The sequence below is a fragment of the Bacillus rossius genome, chromosome 3 (genome assembly GCF_032445375.1).
Source record: "Bacillus rossius redtenbacheri isolate Brsri chromosome 3, Brsri_v3, whole genome shotgun sequence".
Taxonomy (NCBI): domain Eukaryota; kingdom Metazoa; phylum Arthropoda; class Insecta; order Phasmatodea; family Bacillidae; genus Bacillus; species Bacillus rossius.
Genome location: NC_086332.1, coordinates 94,926,893 through 94,948,627, shown reverse-complemented (window position 1 = coordinate 94,948,627; position 21,735 = coordinate 94,926,893). Strand labels below are relative to the sequence as shown.

The following is a 21,735-nucleotide window of genomic DNA, read 5'->3' as shown; positions in this document are numbered from 1 at the left end:
TTTTTCGTATGTTTTACGCATGCGCGCGCATATTCGATGAATCTGCGTTACAAAGAACGATGTTTGTTTATTAAGTAAAGTATAATTTGGAAATTCGTCGTCAAAGTTTTTTACTGTTTATTAAAGGTATTGTGTGTGTAGACAAAGTTTGAGATTGGAACAGAAATAACGTAAGAAAGTATTGTTTACAAATTAGAAATATATTTTTATTATCACGTATTTTCACGTTTTTTTGTTCTTATCTTAAAAGAGATAGTATAAAAAAGCCGCTCTAATGAGATTTGTTTCTTGGTTAACAAAAACTGTTAATTATAAAATATTGTTAATTGTTTATATTCTATTTATTATTATTTACGCGACGTCATACAGTACACGTACGCAATACGACTCGATTCGTTGCTGCAACATAACATAGCATGTTATGCGGTATCAGAAGTAACGAGTTATGTAACCTGATACGATAGTAACGAGTACTAATTGTTATAGTAACGAATACATACTGGGACGCTTTTTTTCGTTACTTTTACACCTCTAGAGAATAATGATAATGGCGTATTGGTGTGACGTGGTCACAAGTTGAAAAAACCTGGAGGATGGGAAAGGGAATATTTGGAAACGTGTGATTATTGGCTAGCACTGTTACTATGCGGGCGTGTTTGGAAGATAACGTGGTGAGTCAAGCCAGGCATAGAAGAGGGGGAGGGGGATGCGGACAAAGAAACCCTTCATGACTTCATGTGTCGCGGACAGTCTATCTATCCAGGCGCGCACAATGGCACGCACCTACGCAATTCAGTTACAGCGCCCGCAGTTTTTAAGCAATTTGAACAATTTTTTTAATTTTTTCGTATTTGGACAGATGATGCAAAGGCACATATTAATATATAGTACCTCCATTCTATTATTGACACCACAAAGTGTAATTTTTAATAAGATTCCATTACTATTTACTTTCATTTTTTGGAAATCTATATTATTATTTTAATAAATTGGTGATTTTGATGGTTCCTGAAAACCTTTACGTTAAATCGCTGTTTTCGTTAAATCCGTGTTCGCAAAATCGGGGTTCTACTGTATATAAAATTGGCAGTCTAATGTAAGATTTAAGTATGAAGGGCTTAGATAAATTTTGGATGGCAGTTTAAATCTCTTAATAGGTTTTTCTGTAACTCAGGAATGTCTTTGGAAAAAACTTGAAAGAACTGTTACTTACAGCGCACAATGAGTCATGTACGATTATATGACTTCTAGAGGTGTCCTAGACAATCTGTTTTAGCAATATCTGTGTCTTTGCTGTGAGGAATGCCAATGAAAAGTACAAATAAGTAGTATAAGTTAACGACAAGAAAAGTGACATACAAACAGGAGATTGCTGGAAAAAAATTAATAAATATTATTGAAATTGAGAGAAGTTGATCAACGACAAGGAAATGAAACTTGCCGAAATTACAATAAAAATAAACAATGGACAGTTTGCTTTGTAATATTATATTCGTGATTCAGGTTTTTGAAATAGTTTATGTTTCAATGCACTTATATTTTGTATTTTCTTCCATCAAAACCTTTGTGAAAAAGTGTTGTGATGTACACGGGAATATTTTTTTAAATTACCCAAAAAAATGGATTCATGTACTTATATACATTAGAAGTTATACTTTCTTGGCATAATAAAAAACGTACTTTAATTTTGCATTTAAATAATTAATAAATATAAAAATTCAAAAAAACTGGAGTGATGTTTTAAACACAGTTGTAAAGTATATATTCATTCAAGTTAAAATAAATACTCAGTATTCAATATTAATACAAATGCATGTATAAAATTAATTATTAATTTAGTAAAATAACAATTTTTTAATAATTAAAATAATTAATATTTATTAATTTTAATTATTTATTAAATAATAATGTAATAATTTAAAAAAATATAATGCCAATAAATTATACCTACACAAACATAACCTCACAAACATTCCCATGAAAACGGCCAGGAGACTTCCAACCCTTCCACAGCTGCTCTCTGCCAACGCCAATGGAAGCTTTCAAGCAATATGACATCATATACATATGGGAACGTTACTATAGACTTGAAACATTACAATAGACTTGAAACAGTTCATAAACAAAATTTTTCATAACACACTTAAAGAAGTGTAACCTAACCTCACTTATATAACACACTTGAAAAATTTTATAAACACCATTTCTATCAATAATATTCACAGTTGTTTTTAATGATATGAACCAGTATACAATATCAATCACTAAAGTATAAGATTGAAAAACACATACATATATAATTATTTTGTATGTAGCTTTTTTTTTCAGCCTGTGAAAATTTCATTGCATGGTACGTATCATCGTAAAAATTCGCATTCATCATTTTATCATAATCCGCCTAAAGAAGTATAACTTCAAAAATGTTTTTGTTAGTTTTATTGGACATCCTATCTGACCACTGCGCAATGTTATAAGCAGTCTTTAATCCGTGGTTGTTGATACAGCACTCTGAATGGTGTGGGGATGTGTGTGTCACGTGTGTGTGCTCGCAGCCCAGTACGTGCGGAAGGACCTGAACATGCCACGCACGGTGCCGAAGAGGAGCACCGGGCCTCAAGGGTTCTTCAAGGACTGCCCGCTGACGAACGTGGGCGTCCTGCAGGCGACGCTCACCGGCGAGGCCATGCGGGAGGCGGGAATCGTGATCCACCATGCCTTCAGTTCCCCGTCGCTGCGCTGTGTGCAGACCTGCGCAGGCGTGCTTGCAGGTAGCGTGGCCTTGATCGCCACATAACTCTGTGCACCTAGCTTTGTTACTAGAAGGAAGGAAGGTACTCTTGCAATTGCTAAATACTAGACTTGAATATAACATGGGACAGACTGTCCTGAATGTCAGGCTATTCCAGATTCGCCCATATTTGACTTGCACAACTATCATGTCAACCATAAAATATAGGGATGGACCGGTCGAATCCTCGAATCCCACCGAATCTCTAGTATTCGAAATTCGAGGGAAAAGATTCGGGATTCGAGGAAAAATATTGATGTAAATGTAGTACTTTAAAAACTTAAATGCTTACAATTTACTTGGCCTGTTTACGTTTTCCTTGGAACACATCCTATTGAGGTACAGTAGAACCTCGTTAATACGTGATGGTCAGGACCGAGATAATCACGGATTACTGAATTTCACGGACTAGCGATTAAAAGCCCGGAAGGTCTTGTCAAGCTTCTCAGACACCGGCGTGCAGCTGGGTTAAGGCCGTTCACGGTAAGGGCCGGCCGTCTTCGAATTAGTGTCTCGGCTTAAAAAAACACAGCACTGCCTAGCCATTAGTTCACGGTCATTTACAACAGCCAAAGAGAGAAAGATAAGATCGTGCTGACCTTGCACCCTCCCCCCTCCACCCTCCCCCTCGAACAGCCGAATGCCAGCCAAACACGTCACTCGCCAGGCGCCTGCAGTGCGTTGGCGGGTGGAAACAAACAAAGGGAGACGGGAAGCAGAAGTCAGGACATCCCCCTCAAGTTTAAAGAGTGACAAATGTGACAGCTGAAAGGGGGGCGACACAAAGGGTCGGTACAAAAAGCGGCGGCCCACGTGATGGCTTGTAGTGTTTGTCGGCCACCGGCCCGGGTGACGTTAATTTTAAGCGCTGACAATTTTTACTTTTTTTTCTTCTCTTTTAAATCGTCCCGAATTATCCGATTCCCGAATTAGCGCATCACGGATTAACGAGGTTCTACTGTATTGTACTTTTAATTCGTTATTATATAAAAAAAATTATGAAGCATGTACTGATTTGGGAAACTTACTTTATATTCATGAACATCGATGCATTGTCGCTACATTGGCATTAAATTAGTGATGGCCCGATATTCGATATCCGATATCGGAGATCGGTAATATCGGCACATTTTTCAATATCGGACATCGGTAAATACTTGCGATATTTTGATAACCAATGTTTGCTCTCGCCAATAATACTTCTCACATAACCTTAACCGTAATTCCAAGCTTATTTTCCGCGGGCGTAATTTATCTATCTTCACGTCACCATATTACCTAGTAATTTCAAGCATATTTTTCACAGAAACAATTTCAAGATTTCAAGCCTATTTCTTCTTTCTGATACTGCAATGCATCCCGACGGTACAATTCTTCCATGTGTACACAAATCCCAGTCATTAGTGCATATTTATTCGTTTCAGATATTCGCAAAATGTTTTCGCTTGACGAATTTTCGAAGTTCACTATGTGTACATAAATTGAAAACATAAACAAAAATAATTACGATATTTAATTTAATAAGTGGTGTAGCCGTAAGTAAACATGAAGAAGAATAAAGTTGCTGCTTGATATAACAGACATTTTCTTTCCGTGTCGTTTCATGGTCGCCAACTGCTGTTCTATACAAAAACATTACGTAAGTTTTTACAAAAGCTAAAATATGAAACGTGTTTACGTAGGGCAAGTTGCAGCAAAGGTATTATGTTGGCTATATTGAGTGCATTGAAAACAACATAAATAAAGATGTGTGGTTTTATAAACTCTGCAGTATGTTTCAAAGTTGTATTGAAATTACTTTTCACGTACCTATTTTTAACGTGTTTTCGCACCAATAAATGGAGTGATACACTTGAACAATGGTCACAAAATTTACTACTTGAAGACCTTCCTTTCTAGCGTGTCGTTTACCGTGATGAAATTTTACAAAGGGTACAAAAGTTTGATGTTTTTCGGCGGTAACCTACAACTCACGTAGTTTAGGTTCCCTACCACGTTCGTGCAACTTCGGATTTCTCTCAAAAATTGAAATTAAAATCGAAGTGTTAGGTTAGGTTATGTCAGTCACAACATGCTTGAACCTCTGATTTAGCGGCTGAAGTGGCGTTAATAAACTTCGGAAATCTTCGGAAATTCTTGCAGGGAACCGAAACTACGTGAGTTGTGGGCTTCCCGTTTTTCGGACGGTATTTTTCGTAGATTACAGTTGAGACACTGGACTCAGTACATGCAGTGGCTTGTAATTCATACATTATAAGCAAATACACTAGAGACTAATACCGGACAGCTACAATATTTCTCAACATTTCTCCACAAAAATCTGAAATTTGTTTCCTTGTAGTTACAATATGTTTTTTGCATACTGTAGGTAATACCTACACCAGTATATTGCTTTATCTGGCCTTGAAAAACAATTTAAATTTTTAAGACCTTGAATTTAGAGAGCTTATATGTAGGCCATTATGATAAATTCATTATTAGCTTTAATTTAATGTGAATTTACTATATTTTACATTTAATAAAAATAATATACATTCACATATATATGTTTTATTAATATTTAACATTTTTCATTATTGTCTCTAACAATACTCCAGAACCACAATTTTATAGAATCAGTGTTAGAAATGAGATAGGCCTATTATCAGAATATCGGAATATCGGGTATCGGTTTTCGGATCGGTAAATTTTGAAATATCGGAATCGGTATCGGTATCGGGTTTTTGGATATCGAGCCATCACTACATTAAATAAGGCATAAATCACATATGTATTCTCAGAATATGCTAAAAAATAAAATAAAGCAAATTTATGATCTAGACTAAATATTAATCTTGTTTTTTTTTTTTTTTAAATAACTTTACCGAGAAATCTGTCACTTAGTAATACAACAATAATGCCGACTTTCATCACAAGTTACGGTCGCATTGTAGTAATAAAAATGAAATAATGAATGACAAAAATTAATACATTATACAATTATTATTTTAATCGCACTTCAATTTTAAATATTCTGATACACATTTTATTTATGAATTTTTTTAGGACCAAGTTTGGTTTGTGTAGACTACCAACGTTAAAATATGTATGATCTGAGAATTCCATGATGGCCAACCAATGAATTTGTTAGCCAATCATTTTGAGCAACATAAAAAATAACTAATATTAATATAAAAAATTTTAATGGGTAAACTAGAGTAAACACCCCATTACTTTTAACTTTGGGCATATTAATCACTATGCTTTAGTGAGGCTTAATTTAAAAAAAAAAAGACAATATTTCTTATGGCCTAAAACCATTGAAGCCAAGATAGCGCCTTTCAGTTTCCATTAAATATTTCAGGAAAGTGTTTACCTTCATTTGGGACTTTAAACAAATGTCAAGTTGGTAACTACAAAATATTGTTCCATCGGATGTTGAATTTCGTTTTCCGATTTCCGTGGATACATGAATCACTGTACTCACAGATAATGCCTGAATGCCTTAAATCCACCAAGTCGGATTCTACAGCAATTGATGAAGTGACCAGATTCTTACGTGATCCTACAGTTAACCCAGAAATAAACATTCTCGAATACTGGAAAACTCAGTCTGCGTGTTCACCACCTGCGACAGTGTTCTCTGAACGTTTGTTCAGCACTGCAAACGGAATCGTCTTGATCCAGACCATGTCAAAATCCGTGTTTTTTTAAATAAAAATTTAAAGGGTTAAATAATTCTGCATAATGTTTAAATTTTTCTCTTAACTTATAAATTATTTTATATATAACCCTTGAGAACTGGATTCGGATTCAAGGGGTGGATTCGAGGTACTGTTTGGGATTCGGATTCGAGATTCGGATTCGAGAAAAATGGGATTTGAACCATCACTAATAAAATAAAGTAATTCGTATTAGTGAAGTTTTTAAAAAATAGTAAATGAAATTGTCTAATGTTCTTAGAAATATACTGATATTAAAATATTTCTGTGTGAGCAAATGAGTATTAATTTTTATATTTAATGTGGAAAAACAAGTGAGCTCTTAGTTCATAGAAGTAAAAAATGTTAATGTTTAAATAAATAAACATTTTTAAGGTTGTTATATTGGCAGGAGACATAATTAGAAAATTTATAAGTCAAACTGTGAATTTAGTCATTAAAACCAAAATGTTCTCAATTTTAGTATAGTTTTTGTAGGTGTGGTACCTGCTTACATTGTGGCAGCTTGTGTTAGAAATCATGGTGATGCTGTCAGGGGGTGGAAGGATAAGCCTTTGCCTTCATTGTCATGATTTTTATCTGTAGTGATATTTTGATGTAGATTTTGTTAGCACAGTTAGTCAGTTATTTTTATTTTTTGAAGTTTATTTCACCCAAGATATAGGAAAAGTATTTATTTATGTAAACAAAGTTTTTTAAATTATGCATTTTTTATTTTTCTTTACGAAAAACAAAGAAATAATAACAGGGTAGCCAACTTACGTTCCAAATCTAGATTATTTTCCACTCATATCAACAGTCACTCGATGTTCAATCCCCAGAAAAAAAAACACATGTCTATTAAATCTTTCAGTTATATATTTAACTGAAGTACAAAGTATTTCCGAGACACGTCTCGATGGGCGATTCCTTTCGCCCTGAGCTGTCGCCAATACCTGGCATCGATTTTCGAGTTAAATAACGTCCGAAAACTAAAGAGGAAAAAATATATAAGATAGTCTTTCAGTACTCACCAGCAATGTGTAAACATGTAACCTCAGTAACGAGCAAATTCATTTGTTCTCATGTTTTTCATGTTGCAAATAAACTTATAATATGAAACTTGGACACAAAATTTAACATAGTATTCTTTAAAATAATGCAGAGCGTGATAAATAAACTGATGAATAAAATATTTGCTTTTCAAATATCAAAATTTATGGATGCGAATCATGCATGTACTTTCTGTGCCTGCCGCTAGAATTTTCTGCCTGAATTGTAAACGTTGCTTGCCACCATCAAACGCAGATAGCAGAACTGCTACAAGGAAACCCGCTTTTATACCTGATTTTCAACAAGGAATGTTATTAAAATTCACCAAACAGTTAATTCTTTGAAGTTTCTACACATTTTAGAATTTATTCATCCATGGCATCATTAAAATATTAACCTGAAACATTAAAAAAAAAAAATACTATAATACTAAGTATATGTTTGTATATTTGCTTTTCTTAAATGATTGAAATCAGTCTGTTAATATTTCCTACAAACAAACCTTACCTCATTGAGCTGATACAACATTATTTTAAAAAAAAATTTACATTGATGTGCTGTGAACCATGTCCCTTGAGGTTAACAAGTGCACTCACTATCACTGTTATACCAAGCCTTTCTTTGGAAATTAAAGGAGAATATATAATATTGTCATTGTAATGCTAAGTTTTCCTACATTTTTTTAAAACTTGTTACTTTTTACTATGACTATTTTATTTTACCAAGTACATTCCAGAGTAGTTTCACTATCATAAAGTTTCAAGTTTTAGTGTATAATCATGCAAACTGGAAAATGGCATATGCAAGGTTCGGCTTGAACTAGTACAGTATAAGGAGGTGGAGGCTGGATTGTTTTGGTTTCTTTCAGAAAACTGCAAAAAATGTAAATTATTTAAAAATTTTCATCATGAAAATTTGTCATTTTAGTCATTGAAAGTAATAGAAAAGTCAAGGAAATTTTCCTACAGATTTGTGTGGATACTCTGTAGACACCTGCGAGTACTCGAAATTCGAGTTTCGAGTCGAGTTTTTTAGTAATACTCGAACTCGAGCTCGTGGCTTTTCAACAACTCGAAATTCGAGCGAGCTTTTCTTGCACTCTACCTATAGAAAAAAAAACTCTCATTATATCGGAATAAAAGTCTTACAACACTATTATCCTTTACTTTATAATGTAACATGATCGACCGTATACATGAACACATCATTTTTACGTACCCGGGATTTACGAATTTCCGTGATTAATTTTTTTTACTTCTATAATTTTCCGCATAGCACTAATGTATCACTTTCCTGCTTTATGCGGAAGTATTTCCCGCTTTATGCGGAAACATTTCCCGCATTTTACTGTAAAAAGCGTTTAAATTGTCCGGGGTCTCATCATTTACGCCATTAAATGTGTGATATAAAGTCCCGTTTAAAATTTTTATGAAAGTTCCTGCCAGTAATGGCGCACGTAAATATAAATATGAAGAAAAGACAAATGAACAACAACTTACGAAGAAATATGGATGATGTACCATAACTACAGTACAATTCCAATAGTTATCTTAAGATAATTACCATAAAAAGAACTAAAGATTCGTTGTAGATACCATAACTACTGCAGAAGCATGATAGTTACCACATTTGCACTATAGTTGCCGTAATAACCGAGATGTGTATTTACCGTGATGGTAATGTATTTATTTAGGACATATTAAAATTAAAGAACATTATTGAAAAAAAAAGGATGTTAAATCTTGATATGTACGGTTGGCACATGTTGCTAAGAAATAATGTGATCTGAAAGAATGCAGTACTACTACGAAAAGTGAAAAGGGTACTCGTGGATTTTTAGGTTATGGCAGTCTCTCTTTCGTTTTTCAGTAATATCGGCCGAAAATTAACAAGAGTATTGGAAGTTGGCAATTTCTCGGAGGCAAGCATAGGTAAGCTGTTTGCCAACACGTCCAAGAGCATATTACAGTCCTCGGCGACTTCTCGGGACGGTCCACACGACGCCTTTCCCAGGCGACTTAGCAAGTTTAGACCCCCCTCCCCTCATCACCCACCTGTGGCTTCACAAGAACTTCAACCCGGAGCATCGACCTCCAGTGAACCCGTGCAGGGTACATGGTCTCTTCAAGGACATTCGCCCTTGTCCAACAGAGCCCTCAGCGATGCCTAGTTGCCGCAAAAATCTCTAGCCTTGCTCTGTCTGCTGGTTGCGAGTGCGACCAGTGCACTCTAGCGGACGTTTCTGTGACCCTCCAGCCAGTTTCTCATCTTAGCCGCCAGAGCGCACTACTCATCCCTCCCATAAGAGACAGCTTGTCACAATCGACTTTGGCAGCAGTCGCGCTGCGATTGCGACCTTAGTCTACCTGCGACTCGGGTGAGAGCGCTGCGAGCGTTTTGCCGTCTGCTTCGCCCCTTCGGGCATCTCCGGACACTTTCAGTCCATCACCACCTCCCCCTTTCTTTGGATGGGCGGCAGTAACTTTCTTTAATTAGGCGCCACGACGCCATTTTTAAACATTCGGCGGGCAGCATCTGGTCAGTACGGACCATGATTTGCGATTCGCGAGAGTCCATCTCAGTTGTACTGCCAAGACTTGACACTAGGTACGTCATGTAGTCTCCAATGTCGAGGCATAGATGCCTTAATTTTCTTGTTTTTAAATTTGGCTGCCCATGCTAGTTTTTTTAATCTAAATTTATTTCTTCTTCTCTCGTCATGGATTCCGCGGACTTCCGCGCCGGGAGTTGCCAACTCTACTCCTGGGGCCAGCTAAAGTGACTTCACCCCGCTGTTTTGGGTAAGTGATCGTCGTACCTCCCCCCACCCCTTGTTTTTGCCTTTCCCTGGGCGCAGTCTTGCCCAGACTTAGCCGCCTGTTAACCAGTCTAAGCAATTTGGGACTTTAGTTACAGGCGGGGTGCAAGAATAACGTTCAAGATTTGGACACCAAATTAGAATGGAACTTCATTGCCAAATTAGCAGTCCGTGATTGGGCTCATGCAGTCAGAAGTTTTCTCCCCACTCCGGTCGACATACAAGTTTCTACAGAAAACAATTTCTTCTGGACTTCAATCTACCGAAACCTCCGGTGCCAGAACCGCCAGTTTTCAGGACATAGGATTTGGTTAAATTAATTTCGAAAGCAAACTTAAAACAAAATGTAATTGTCTTTCTTTTGAGCCTGCGAGCTCACGTAAAACCTGGGTTAAGTTTAAGAGATAAGGTTGTTTTACTTTTATATGTATTTTGTTGCCCCGGGCTCCCTCCTGTTTGTAATTAATATATTTTAATACATGTGTACTTAAAAGTTAAAGATAAAAGAAAAGAAAAAGCTAAGTTATTATTTTAGTAAAAGGGCAGTTATATAAATCAAACCAGCATTCTTGTTATTTCATTATTATTCATCCTCAATCCACATAGCCTCCTAGAGTTCCTAGTAGGTTATAAGTAAATTCCTTTGTACGACGTCTGGGCACCTCTGTGATAATTATTGTTGTTTTTTTTGTTTTCTGGGCTGACACTTCCAAGGCCTTATTTATTACTTGTTCATTTTTTGAGTGTTTACCTGCAGCCCAGCATACGTTACACTATAATATTATTTCCTTCATGTACACATTATTTATGCTTTAAGAACATAATTTTTTGTCAATTTGTCGTAATAAGTAATGAATTTCGAAACATCATACCCTATATTTGTCAGACTATATCATGCATTTATTGGGTTATTACACAATATTATAATCAAATTTGGCAAAATACCTGATGTTTTAAATATCACTAACCTTTGTTAATGTGTATGTTGAGATCAGTGGTTATATTAGTTTTCAGGAATCCACTTGCCTACATAAAATATATTTCCTTTCTTCTACTGCACTTTGTAGCAACAAGTTTTTAAAATTGATTTATATTTTTTGATTATTGTTGTATACATATTACATAGTTTCAGTTCTTTTTTGTATTTTACATAAACATTCCACATGACTTATTTTTCATCATACATATTTCTCATGTGCTGTTACTTTAACTTACTTACGGAACACTAACCTACTTACAATTAGTATATTTCTGTATCGATGGGATTCTCAAGGAGAGAAACATTATTAAACATTCTTAAATACATTTTCTACAATTCTCATGCATTAATTCCTTTAGAGCCATTAAATGAAGATTGTAACCACCCTTTGTTTTGGTCTTTTGAGTGGACGTGTCCCTAAAGGTAAACTGACTTCAGAGTCTACACCAGACAACCAGTCCCAAACTTCTTAATTCCATGGTTGAAACAATATTTAAATCTATATTCACAGTAGATTTACTGCCATGTTCACATAGTAGTAACTTAATTATTACATTTATTTATGGCATTATAGAGATAGACATTGCGAGTTATGCCTTGAAAACAACATAAACGCACGTAAAAGTTAATAAATGGCCAGAATCAAGTGGAAATTCACTGTAGATATGTTTAGCCTTATTTTGTTTTATTTTGCTGTCCTTGAAAATAACATTACTCTTTCAATGTTTAATTACTATATTTGGGCCTGCACAATAAAAAGAACAACATTTTTCCTTTGAAATAGTCTGGCAATTTTTATTTATATATATGGTAACCTCTAATAATTCCCAATCCGATCCCATTTCCTGCACAAAATTATCCAGAACTAAAATTTATTATCCCGCCCAGCTATACTTTAAATGTTGGTATGCTTCCAAAGATAAATATTTCAATATATAAATTAAATGCAACATGTAGTTTATAGACTTTTATTTTGTTAGTATAATCATATTCTTTCTGCTTTCTTAGCCAAACTTGGTAAAGTTTCTTTTACTGCTTCCAATCTCATATTTAGACTACATAAAAAGGTAAATACACCATGGGACAATCAGAATAATAAAAAATTTGAATTGTGCAGAAAGCATTGAAGTACCACCTATTGAATTTAAGTATCTAGGACAGGTTTAAAATCACATAGCAGAATGAAAAAAATATCATAGTACGTATGTTATTCTGCATACGCAGCAAGCCAAGTGCTTAGATATTGTGATCCCCTAAACAGCTGTTAGCCTGTTAAATGCATTTGATCATGTGGACACACACAAATACTGGGGCAAAGTTATCTGGGCTAATGCATGCAAAACATAAAAGATAGATAATTGTCCTTGACAAAAGGGTTCTTACTTACTAGGTTTCATCTGTGGCTGCACTGCTACCCACATAAATATTGATCCACAAATTTAGTTGTAAGAGTTCAGTGACATGCTAAAGCTGTGCTCTTCCTGATTATTGAAACTTCCATTAGAGATGACATCACTAAATCGTTCACTTGCATAGACATCCCTTAGTATGTACACAAATCATTGTTTACATTGCAGTGCTTTAAAATTGCAGATTTAAGTCATACAGTAGATATGTATTCCATATATTGAATATAACTGCAAATGGAACTTAAAAGGAATCACAAATTGCAATCACACATATATGATCATTTTAAAACATATTTGTTTCAAAATTTGGGTGTCCACATGCACATTGGTTGCTACTGACTATAACTAAATTCAACTTAACCTTCAAGTTAATAAACAATATATGACCAAAATGCAAGTTAAAACATGGGACTCAGGTTTTACCCAAAATTTAATTGAAATCGAAATCACGAGAAAAAAATTAACTATGAATGTTTGAAATTTAAGACATGTCATTATTTCCATACAAATTTTCTCTTAAAACGTACCTCAGGAAAATAAATTGAATTTGTTTCATAGTGCATCTCTTCTGGAATTATTTTTAAACTAAAACATGCTCACTGACATTTTTATTGTTCTGAATGTATTTGTTTTAGACAAACTTGTTACTCATTATTTTATCATAAAATTGCATGTCAACATTTTATTATTTTGGTGGAATAAGCATTATGTTACAGATTTTACAAAAATAATAGCAATAACAACATAACCTTACATTATACACACAGAGAGAGAGAGATACATAGATAGAGATAGATAGATAGAGATAGATAGATAGAGATAGATAGATAGAGATAGATATATAGATAGAGATAGATAGATATAGATAGATAGAGATAGATAGAGATAGATAGAGATAGATAGATAGAGATAGATAGATAGAGATAGATAGATAGAGATAGATAGATAGAGATATATAGATGGATAGAGATAGATAGATAGATAGATATAGATAGATAGAGATAGATAGAGAGAGATAGATAGATAGAGATAGATAGAGATAGATAGATAGATAGATAGAGATAGATAGAGATAGAGATAGAGATAGATAGATAGAGATAGATAGATAGATAGAGATAAATAGATAGATAGAGATAGATAGATAGAGATAGATATATAGATAGAGATAGATAGATAGAGATAGATAGATAGATAGAGATAGATAGATAGAGATAGATAGATAGAGATAGATAGAGATAGATAGATAGAGATAGATAGATAGATAGAGATAGATAGAGAGATAGAGAGAGAGATAGAGATAGATAGATAGAGATAGATATACACATTTGTGATATGCACAACACCCCTTAAACAGTAACAACACCATATAAGAATGCAATCAAAAACACAAAGAACGAAAACAACAGTGGACACGGACACAAATAAACAATCTAATAAACAAAATCAAATTTTACAGGAAAAGTTGATTTATGAAAGGCATACATTTATACCTTTTATAATATATAAATTGGTTCATCATATCAATAAAATATGTATATACTATTTATTGGAAGTAATAAAGTATGGTTATTTATATATTTGGTAAAAAAATTATTGGTATTTTTTGAATTGGTTATTGAAAACAGAATTAAATTACTTATTAGTTTTATTTACAAGTTGATCAAATTTTCTGTATAAATTCTATCATTTTTTTTTTTTTAGTGTACATTTTAGACGACTAAGAAACTGGCCAACTCTTACACCAGTGTTTTCCAAAACATATGTAAAATTAATTTTGAAACTATATCAGTTTTTTACAAAGAGTGAGTACAGACAGTCCCGTCGGTCAGAAAGAGAAATTAATTTACCCTCTTTTATCGCATAATCATCGAAACCCATATTTTAGGGCGTCAAAATTTGGATAAAAAAATTGGTTGTCTGTAAAGTCGGTTTACGGACGATAGTTTAACGTGACGTCATAACAAAACATTGATGAAATGATTGATCCAGAAGAAAAGGAAATATCATATTCGGCCTGAGACTGAGCCGTAATAGGTTTTTGCAACCAAACCATTTAGGCATTAAAAATATTATATTCTTTGAGGAAGAAATTTTTTTTAATTTTTCTATCTTTTGTATGATAAAATCTACCTCAGCATACTTTTATGAATAAAATTGAATCAATTTTATTGAATTATCACTATTTTGTATGGATACAAAGGAGTGAAATGAAATGTACAATTTAATTAATAAATTTACTTATATTTGCATTCATTAATTCAAAATATTTATTACTTTTGAATATTGCGTGCGCCGTATTTATTTTTACAAGTACAAAAAAAAATTTGCAGTTGCCGAGATTCGAACCGATAACCTTTGGACATCTATGCTAACCACATGGCCACGAGACCATATTAAGAATAATTGTTTCAGATGGTATAAATTATTAATATTCCACGCACGATATTTGTTTGAATTTCTTTTACCTAGCATTTTCTTTGTTGGACTCGAAATATTTACACGCTCGTATGCTCATAACTATAATATAGTATGTGATTTAGTTGATCAAATAATAACTCATGACAAATAATTACCAATGTCAAATTAAAGCGTGAAAAGTATCATACCAGCAATAAATATTTAGCTACACAGCTAAAACAATACTCATACAACACTGTTTAAATATACTGATTTACTCTAGTAATTAAAATAATACGTACTTGTAAGTACGCCATTTCCTTGCAAATATAGTTACTCCCGTGGCGCGGTGCACAACAATACCTCGAACCAGTACACCGCCACGTGCCGGCCGAGTTCTCTGTACCGTCCGCAACATACCAGAGAGATGCCACGCATGCGTAAACACATCCGTAGTGGGACATCCAGTGGGACAATTTTGTGTGTGCAGCCAGCGTTCATTGATTTATTAGACGTTGTCACATCAAAAAACCTCTCGCGTAAACGTCGCATGATGTTTTTGGTCCCGTTATTAGAATCAGAGTGCTTTGTGAGGATATTTTTTCCATATAGAACAATGTATTTTAAAATATAAATCTAATATTTATTCAGATATTACATCTTGCTTATTTAATTAACGGAAATACGAAGTTGTCTGATGTGTAAATTTTTTTTTAAAGACTTTTTCAACGTTATGACCTTCATCTATTCGTCTGTGTCGCCGCGGTGTACCGCTTACGGAATTGTAGCCAGCGATCGTTGCAATTATTAATGTTTGGTTATGTTTCTTACCATATAGAACGCCTGCACGTAGCCAAATATCAGTATCTCGCCGATGCATGCAACGCGCGCTCTCTGTTTGGTTATGTTGCTTCCTGTATAGAGCGCGCACACATAGCCGAATATCGATATCTCGCCGAGTGCATGCAGCGCGCGCTCTCTGTCGAGTGCCGAGTTAACTACATCTGATGGCCCGCACTCTTTCGTGGTGTGTATACGGCGATAGTTACGCGTTCGTTCGGCTTGCATTTGGATCACAAATTTTAGTTTTCTGTTTAAAGTTGAAAGGTTTTTGTTGCAGGACTTATTAATTTAAATTGTTTGGCGTGCACTTTTATACTTTACTTTTTAAATAAACGTCCTTTCCATGAATGGGTTTTGTTTTTATAAATAACTTTATCTAACAAAAAAAAAATTTCCACATAATCGTCGCACCCCTACTTTTCAAACTTGATTTCGGAATAAAATGTGTGACGATTATGTGAGAGAACACGGTAGTTGGAAGAAATAAGTTAACTAAACGTAGCTAACAATGTAACCATTAAACGGTGAGTTGTGTGCATAGTGGCTCGTACAGAGCGGGTTCAAGTGCAAGGATTGTCGCTGAGCGCAGGCCTGGGCCAGCTGGAAGGGGTGCCCATCGCGATCGAGCCGGGGCTGTTCGAGTGGCTGGCGTGGTACCCGGACTCGCTGCCCGACTGGATGACGCTGGATGAGCTGCAGCGGGCGGGTTACAACGTTCTGGCCGACTATGAGCCGCTCGTTCGTGCAGAGGAGCTGCTGGACCGGCGAGAGAGCTCCGAGCAGTTCTATGCCAGGAGCTACTACGTGGCACAGGGCGTCGTCAAAAGCTCCAATGATGTGGGCAAGTACAGTCCTTCCATGCCTATCGCAACACTAAGAAATGCAACTCTTTAATACGAATCACTGCCCGTGGACTGGGAACAGGAGGATATGTGCACACTCTAGTACAGTGGAACCTCGTTACTACGAGAGCTGACAATGGCGGGAAAAATCCTCGTAACTACGAATGCTCGTAATAACCAAACACAGAAAATTGAAGTTAAAGTTAAGATCCCTGAACCTTTTAAAAATGTCTTAATTTCACACCGTAACTCGAAAACGGTGCACTTTAGTGAAGAACGCATTGAATAAAAGTTGTAGCAAATTAAATTATATATCGAAAAGGTCTCTATAATTTTTTTGTGTCTGCAATGGTTTTTGTTTTAATCAGGAATAAATTCACAGTTGCCTCATGATGGGTGGGGGGGTGGGGGGTAAATGAAGCAGAGAAAGGAAAATAAAAGAAGTGGGAGAAGGCTGCTCGAAGGGAGGGGTGAAGACTTCTCTTCCTGTGTAGGCTGGTTTATTTTTAGATTTCCCCATATAGTCGAAAGCCAGCACAGCAGCTAGCTACTATGGAAGAACCTTGGCTGATGTATCAACACAGACGCACTCTACGGTGCTTTATGCGCAGCGGTGAACGGTAATCAGTTTATACTTTCTGGTAGGTTATATTTGTGGCCAGTCTCACTATAAGCGTGGCAACTCTAACGTATTTTCCTCTTTTTTCCCCCCTTTTATGTGAGCCTTCGCGTGCTGCTGAAAAATTCCTTTACCCCCTGCCGGATGTGCCTTTTCAAGCACCTGTGTTTAATGTCAACCTTCATGCTAGGGTAGAGAGAGAAAAAGACAGCGAAGAGAGAGGACAATACTGGGGAATAACGGGATGAGGAAAAGAAAAGGAGAGGAAGAGTACGAAAAGAGGGGAAGTGTACGAAAGGAGGGGAAGTGTACGAAAGGAGGGGAAGTAGCCGTCGCCTCAAGCAAGAGAGCCACTGGAGAGAGAGAGAGAGAGAGAGAGAGAGAGAGAGAGAGAGAGAGAGCATGTTTTTAGTCACCACAATCCCACCCACAGCCTCTCCTCTTTCCCCTTCAACTCTACTACGGAGAGTAGTGGAACGAGAGACGAGGCACATTGCTGGTCACCAGTCACTCTTTTAGCGGTCTTTAAGGTAACTGCGTGAACATTTTTTCTAGATGCCATTTAAATCACTTGTACTTACGGAAGGGCCAACAAGGAAACACTCGTAATTACCAGACAAATTAAGTATGGTTTACGTAGTCAAACTGACGGTGTATTATAAAACTCTCGTACCTTCGAAGGTTTTGTAGTATCCCGTACTCGTAATAATGAGGTTCCACTGTATATAAATAATTAGATTGACAGCACATGAACAAAACCAATTCCTCAGAGTAATTGTTCCTAATATTTCTGTAAATAACTACAATTTTAGACATGTTCTTATGACCAGTACCAGTTGTGTAAAACCAAGTTGGCAGTTTCAAAAGACCTGTGCTAACTGCATAATGTGTGAAAAAAGACAAATTTTCAGACTTATTATTATTTTTTTGGATAATGGATATAAAAATATTTTATATTTTCCATCAAGTCCTGCACCTTAAATATTTAGATTTTAACCAAAAAAATTGTGTTTGAATAGCCTCACACAAAACTTTTCAAAACAGAATTTGTGACCATATTTTTAAGTTTATATGAAAACTATTTTCTTTACTTAAGTGATAATATAAAATTATAAATTCTCTTTTAAGATTTTTTTAGAACTATAAACTTATAGCATTATCAATACCGCTGCTGTCTGCCAGTTTTTTTCTCTGGAACTCTTTTCTTCTTGAAAAAATAGTACATTTATATGTATCAGTATTTCCAGAAACAATCTTTTTGTGATTACACATATGTATCAGACAGTATATATTTTATTAATGGATAAAGCTTGTTTACCATGATGATGCGAGGAAACAAGAAATTAATGTAAAATGGCTTCCGACCACAGCTGTTTTGTTTTACTGCAGTGAAGCGCCATTAACATATCGGCCAAGAATGATCAAAATATATAAAAATCATTACTATGTTGCAAATATTATAATCTAAATAAATTGAAAAATTGCTGAAGAAACACAAGCAACAAGTTCTCACCTACAAATAAAATATTTATTGCAATTTATTCATTAATCATGTGCCACAAATTAGATATTCTCTCGGCATTATTTTTTTTTTACTTTAGTTTACATAGGTAAATATTACCAAGATTTTCAGGCCCCAATTTTAATTTTCTTTCCCTTACTGTACCCTCCTTAATATATCTTTGCTTGTCGGCTTACCACCGTCTTCCCAGGCTGAGATTTTAGCCCTATGCATTGTAAGGCCTCTGTTCACATTTTCCCACCACCCTGCATGCACAAAGATTGAAATTACGAATCCTGGCTGTGCCACAGGCACGACCACAGACCTGAGCACTGGTTCGAGTCAACCCTCCTTGGCACACCCGCATCTTTAGCCACCTGTGAGATCGGCATGTTTCATCAGGCCTCGCATCCCAATTTCAGCATCTAGATCACACCCCAAGGGCTCTGTTCCCACCGTTCTCACCACTGCAGCATCCAGCCCCTCTTCCCCTAGTCCTCCTATGTTTGTGCTGAGTTTTTGAGAAATGAGATCGTTATCAATGACCTTTAGTGAACCCTATGCCATATGCCTCGGGCCACGTCATCCCCTGGCGAACTCCATAACTAATGCCAAAGTAATTCCCGTCCTGCCCGCCAGAGGGCGACACTTTTTGGCCCAGTCCACCATTGGCACGATGCTTAGCGCTTACGCCTCTACGCACCCTCCCACGGCCATCTCGAGAACCTAGCGCGACATATTTGATAATTTCTCTGCCTCGTGCCTGAGTGCGCCACACGCCCAACACATTTGCCCCTAAATGTAGGACTACTGTACAACACAAATGGAGTATTTTTAATGCTGTTTGAGCGCACTCCCGTCCGATTCTCCCAGCCAATTAGAAGGCTGTTTCCCCTTCTTGTTGTCTCTCGACACCTATCGCGCCTTTGAATTACATGGACCTCTGGTCCTTAGAGGAGTCGCTATTCTGCTTTAATATCGGTCATCATCTGCCCACACAGCTCTGCCGCGAATAATTCCGTAACGACTTTTGATTAAGAGCAGACAACTAACATGTACATATTTACATTTAGTCCCAGTGTCTCGGGGAGAGTTTCCTTTACTGTTAGAACTCTCACAAAAGGGTATTGTTTAAAGTAGTTCAGGCAGCTCATGTCTCATCTGTGGGTTTCGCGAGTGTTGGATGTCGCAAGAATCTGTGATCTCTGGATTAACCCACCGAAGGGTGAGTGAGACTCTAACTGGCTTTTAAATACACCCCCTCCCCCCCCCCCCCCTTCTTCATCTTCTCACTAGTAAATTATTGATTTTGTAATTTCCATCTTATTAATTTACTCTGTGGACCTTCTGTTTGCAGTGGGGTGCTCGTGACACCTGCACATAACACCTGCTCTTGGCATAACGCTCGTAACATCTGTGTGTCACCTTCAGATTTTGACCCAAGGTCCTCCGTTATTGCTGAATCTCTCTTCGCCCGAAGCTCTATTCTGATTTTTGAGTGATGAGCTCACTTGTCATTTTTTTGCCGCCAGCAGGTGATGGATAAGTGAATGAATGAAAGTACCCAATTAAATTGCTCTGGACTTTACACTGGACTACCAAAAGGGAAAATTTGTTTGTTAACCCGAGAAATTATATACAAAAGCCCTAGACCTCAATATGTTAAATTGGTATGATATAAGGATGTTTGTTGTATAAATAAATTTCTCTTGCTCTGGCCAGAACCATCTATTTGATAATTAAAAAAAAGTCATTAATTTATTTAAAACTGTTGTTTCCTAAGGATCTTGCTATCTATGATGGTGATGCCTATATGACGTTTAAGGGATAATCGTCTGTTATTAAAATTTACTTTTCAGCAACCCAAACATGGGTCTTGTTTGTTATTTAGTAAAGTAACTTCATGATCCTCCCAGTGCTCACCTTTTCTTTGGCACATACTAAATTGCATGTTCTCTTCTTGTGCTCACCTCTGGCATATTTACATAAGTGGTTGTTTTCCTCAGCACGTCTTCCAAGCTTCTTTGATTAACCAGGTTAATTTAATTTTAGAGTATGAGGGGTCTAACAATCAAAAAAAATATTTGTTTTTGCTACAACATAGTTTCTTCTCGCAATATGATTTCCCACTATTCAAATTTTTTAATAATTGTAATTTATTTAGTAACTGTAAATGATCACAGCTGCAAACCATTGGAAATCATTGCATCTTTCTTCTCATGGGTAAATACAAACCACGAACTTAACAAAACTTGTATGCAGGGTTGCCATATGCTATTGTAAAGTGTTTTTCAGCACACAATTTTCGAACGAGTGTGCATGATTTATTTGCATTAATGCAGCAATATTTAGAATGATTGCAACATTTTTATATCATCAACAATGAAATAATAGAGACTTGCTCTTCACAATGCTGTTTAGGCATAGAGAGAAAGGATACTGAAAGTATAAGACTCCCCAAAAATAAGTGTCTGTGGCAAAGCGGGTTTAAATGAGCACTGCATTGCCTAACTGATATTAGCCTACACTCTCGTGGTTTAACTTGAAAGTGTGGCAGTCTGCAGGTATACTGTAATTGCCTACAAGTTGTGTGCTCAATTGACGTGTGACTGGTGTATTCCAATATTTAGTCTCTAACGCCTTTATTAATTCACAAAACAGCTCTGTGAATATATAGTTGTAGTTTTTGAAAGAAAGGGGGAAACAATTTTTAAGAGAAACATCTTTATTTGCATATCAAGTCAAGTACTGTTGGTTTATTGTGTGAAATCATTCGATGACCTCTGATGATTAATGATGAGTTAGT

At 35.9% G+C, this 21,735-nt stretch overlaps 1 protein-coding gene across 4 annotated transcripts in view; it reads left to right on the top strand.

Annotated features, from left to right (window-relative positions):
- Positions 1-21,735, top strand: part of LOC134531042 (ecdysteroid-phosphate phosphatase) — a 97,592-nt gene that overhangs the window by 61,923 nt on the left and 13,934 nt on the right. For all 4 annotated transcript variants that reach the window (XM_063366535.1, XM_063366534.1, XM_063366536.1 and 1 more), the window contains 2 exons: positions 2,553-2,768; positions 16,557-16,808. In XM_063366535.1, the coding sequence (XP_063222605.1) occupies positions 2,553-2,768; positions 16,557-16,808 (468 nt within the window). The remainder of the gene's footprint in view (positions 1-2,552; positions 2,769-16,556; positions 16,809-21,735) is intronic.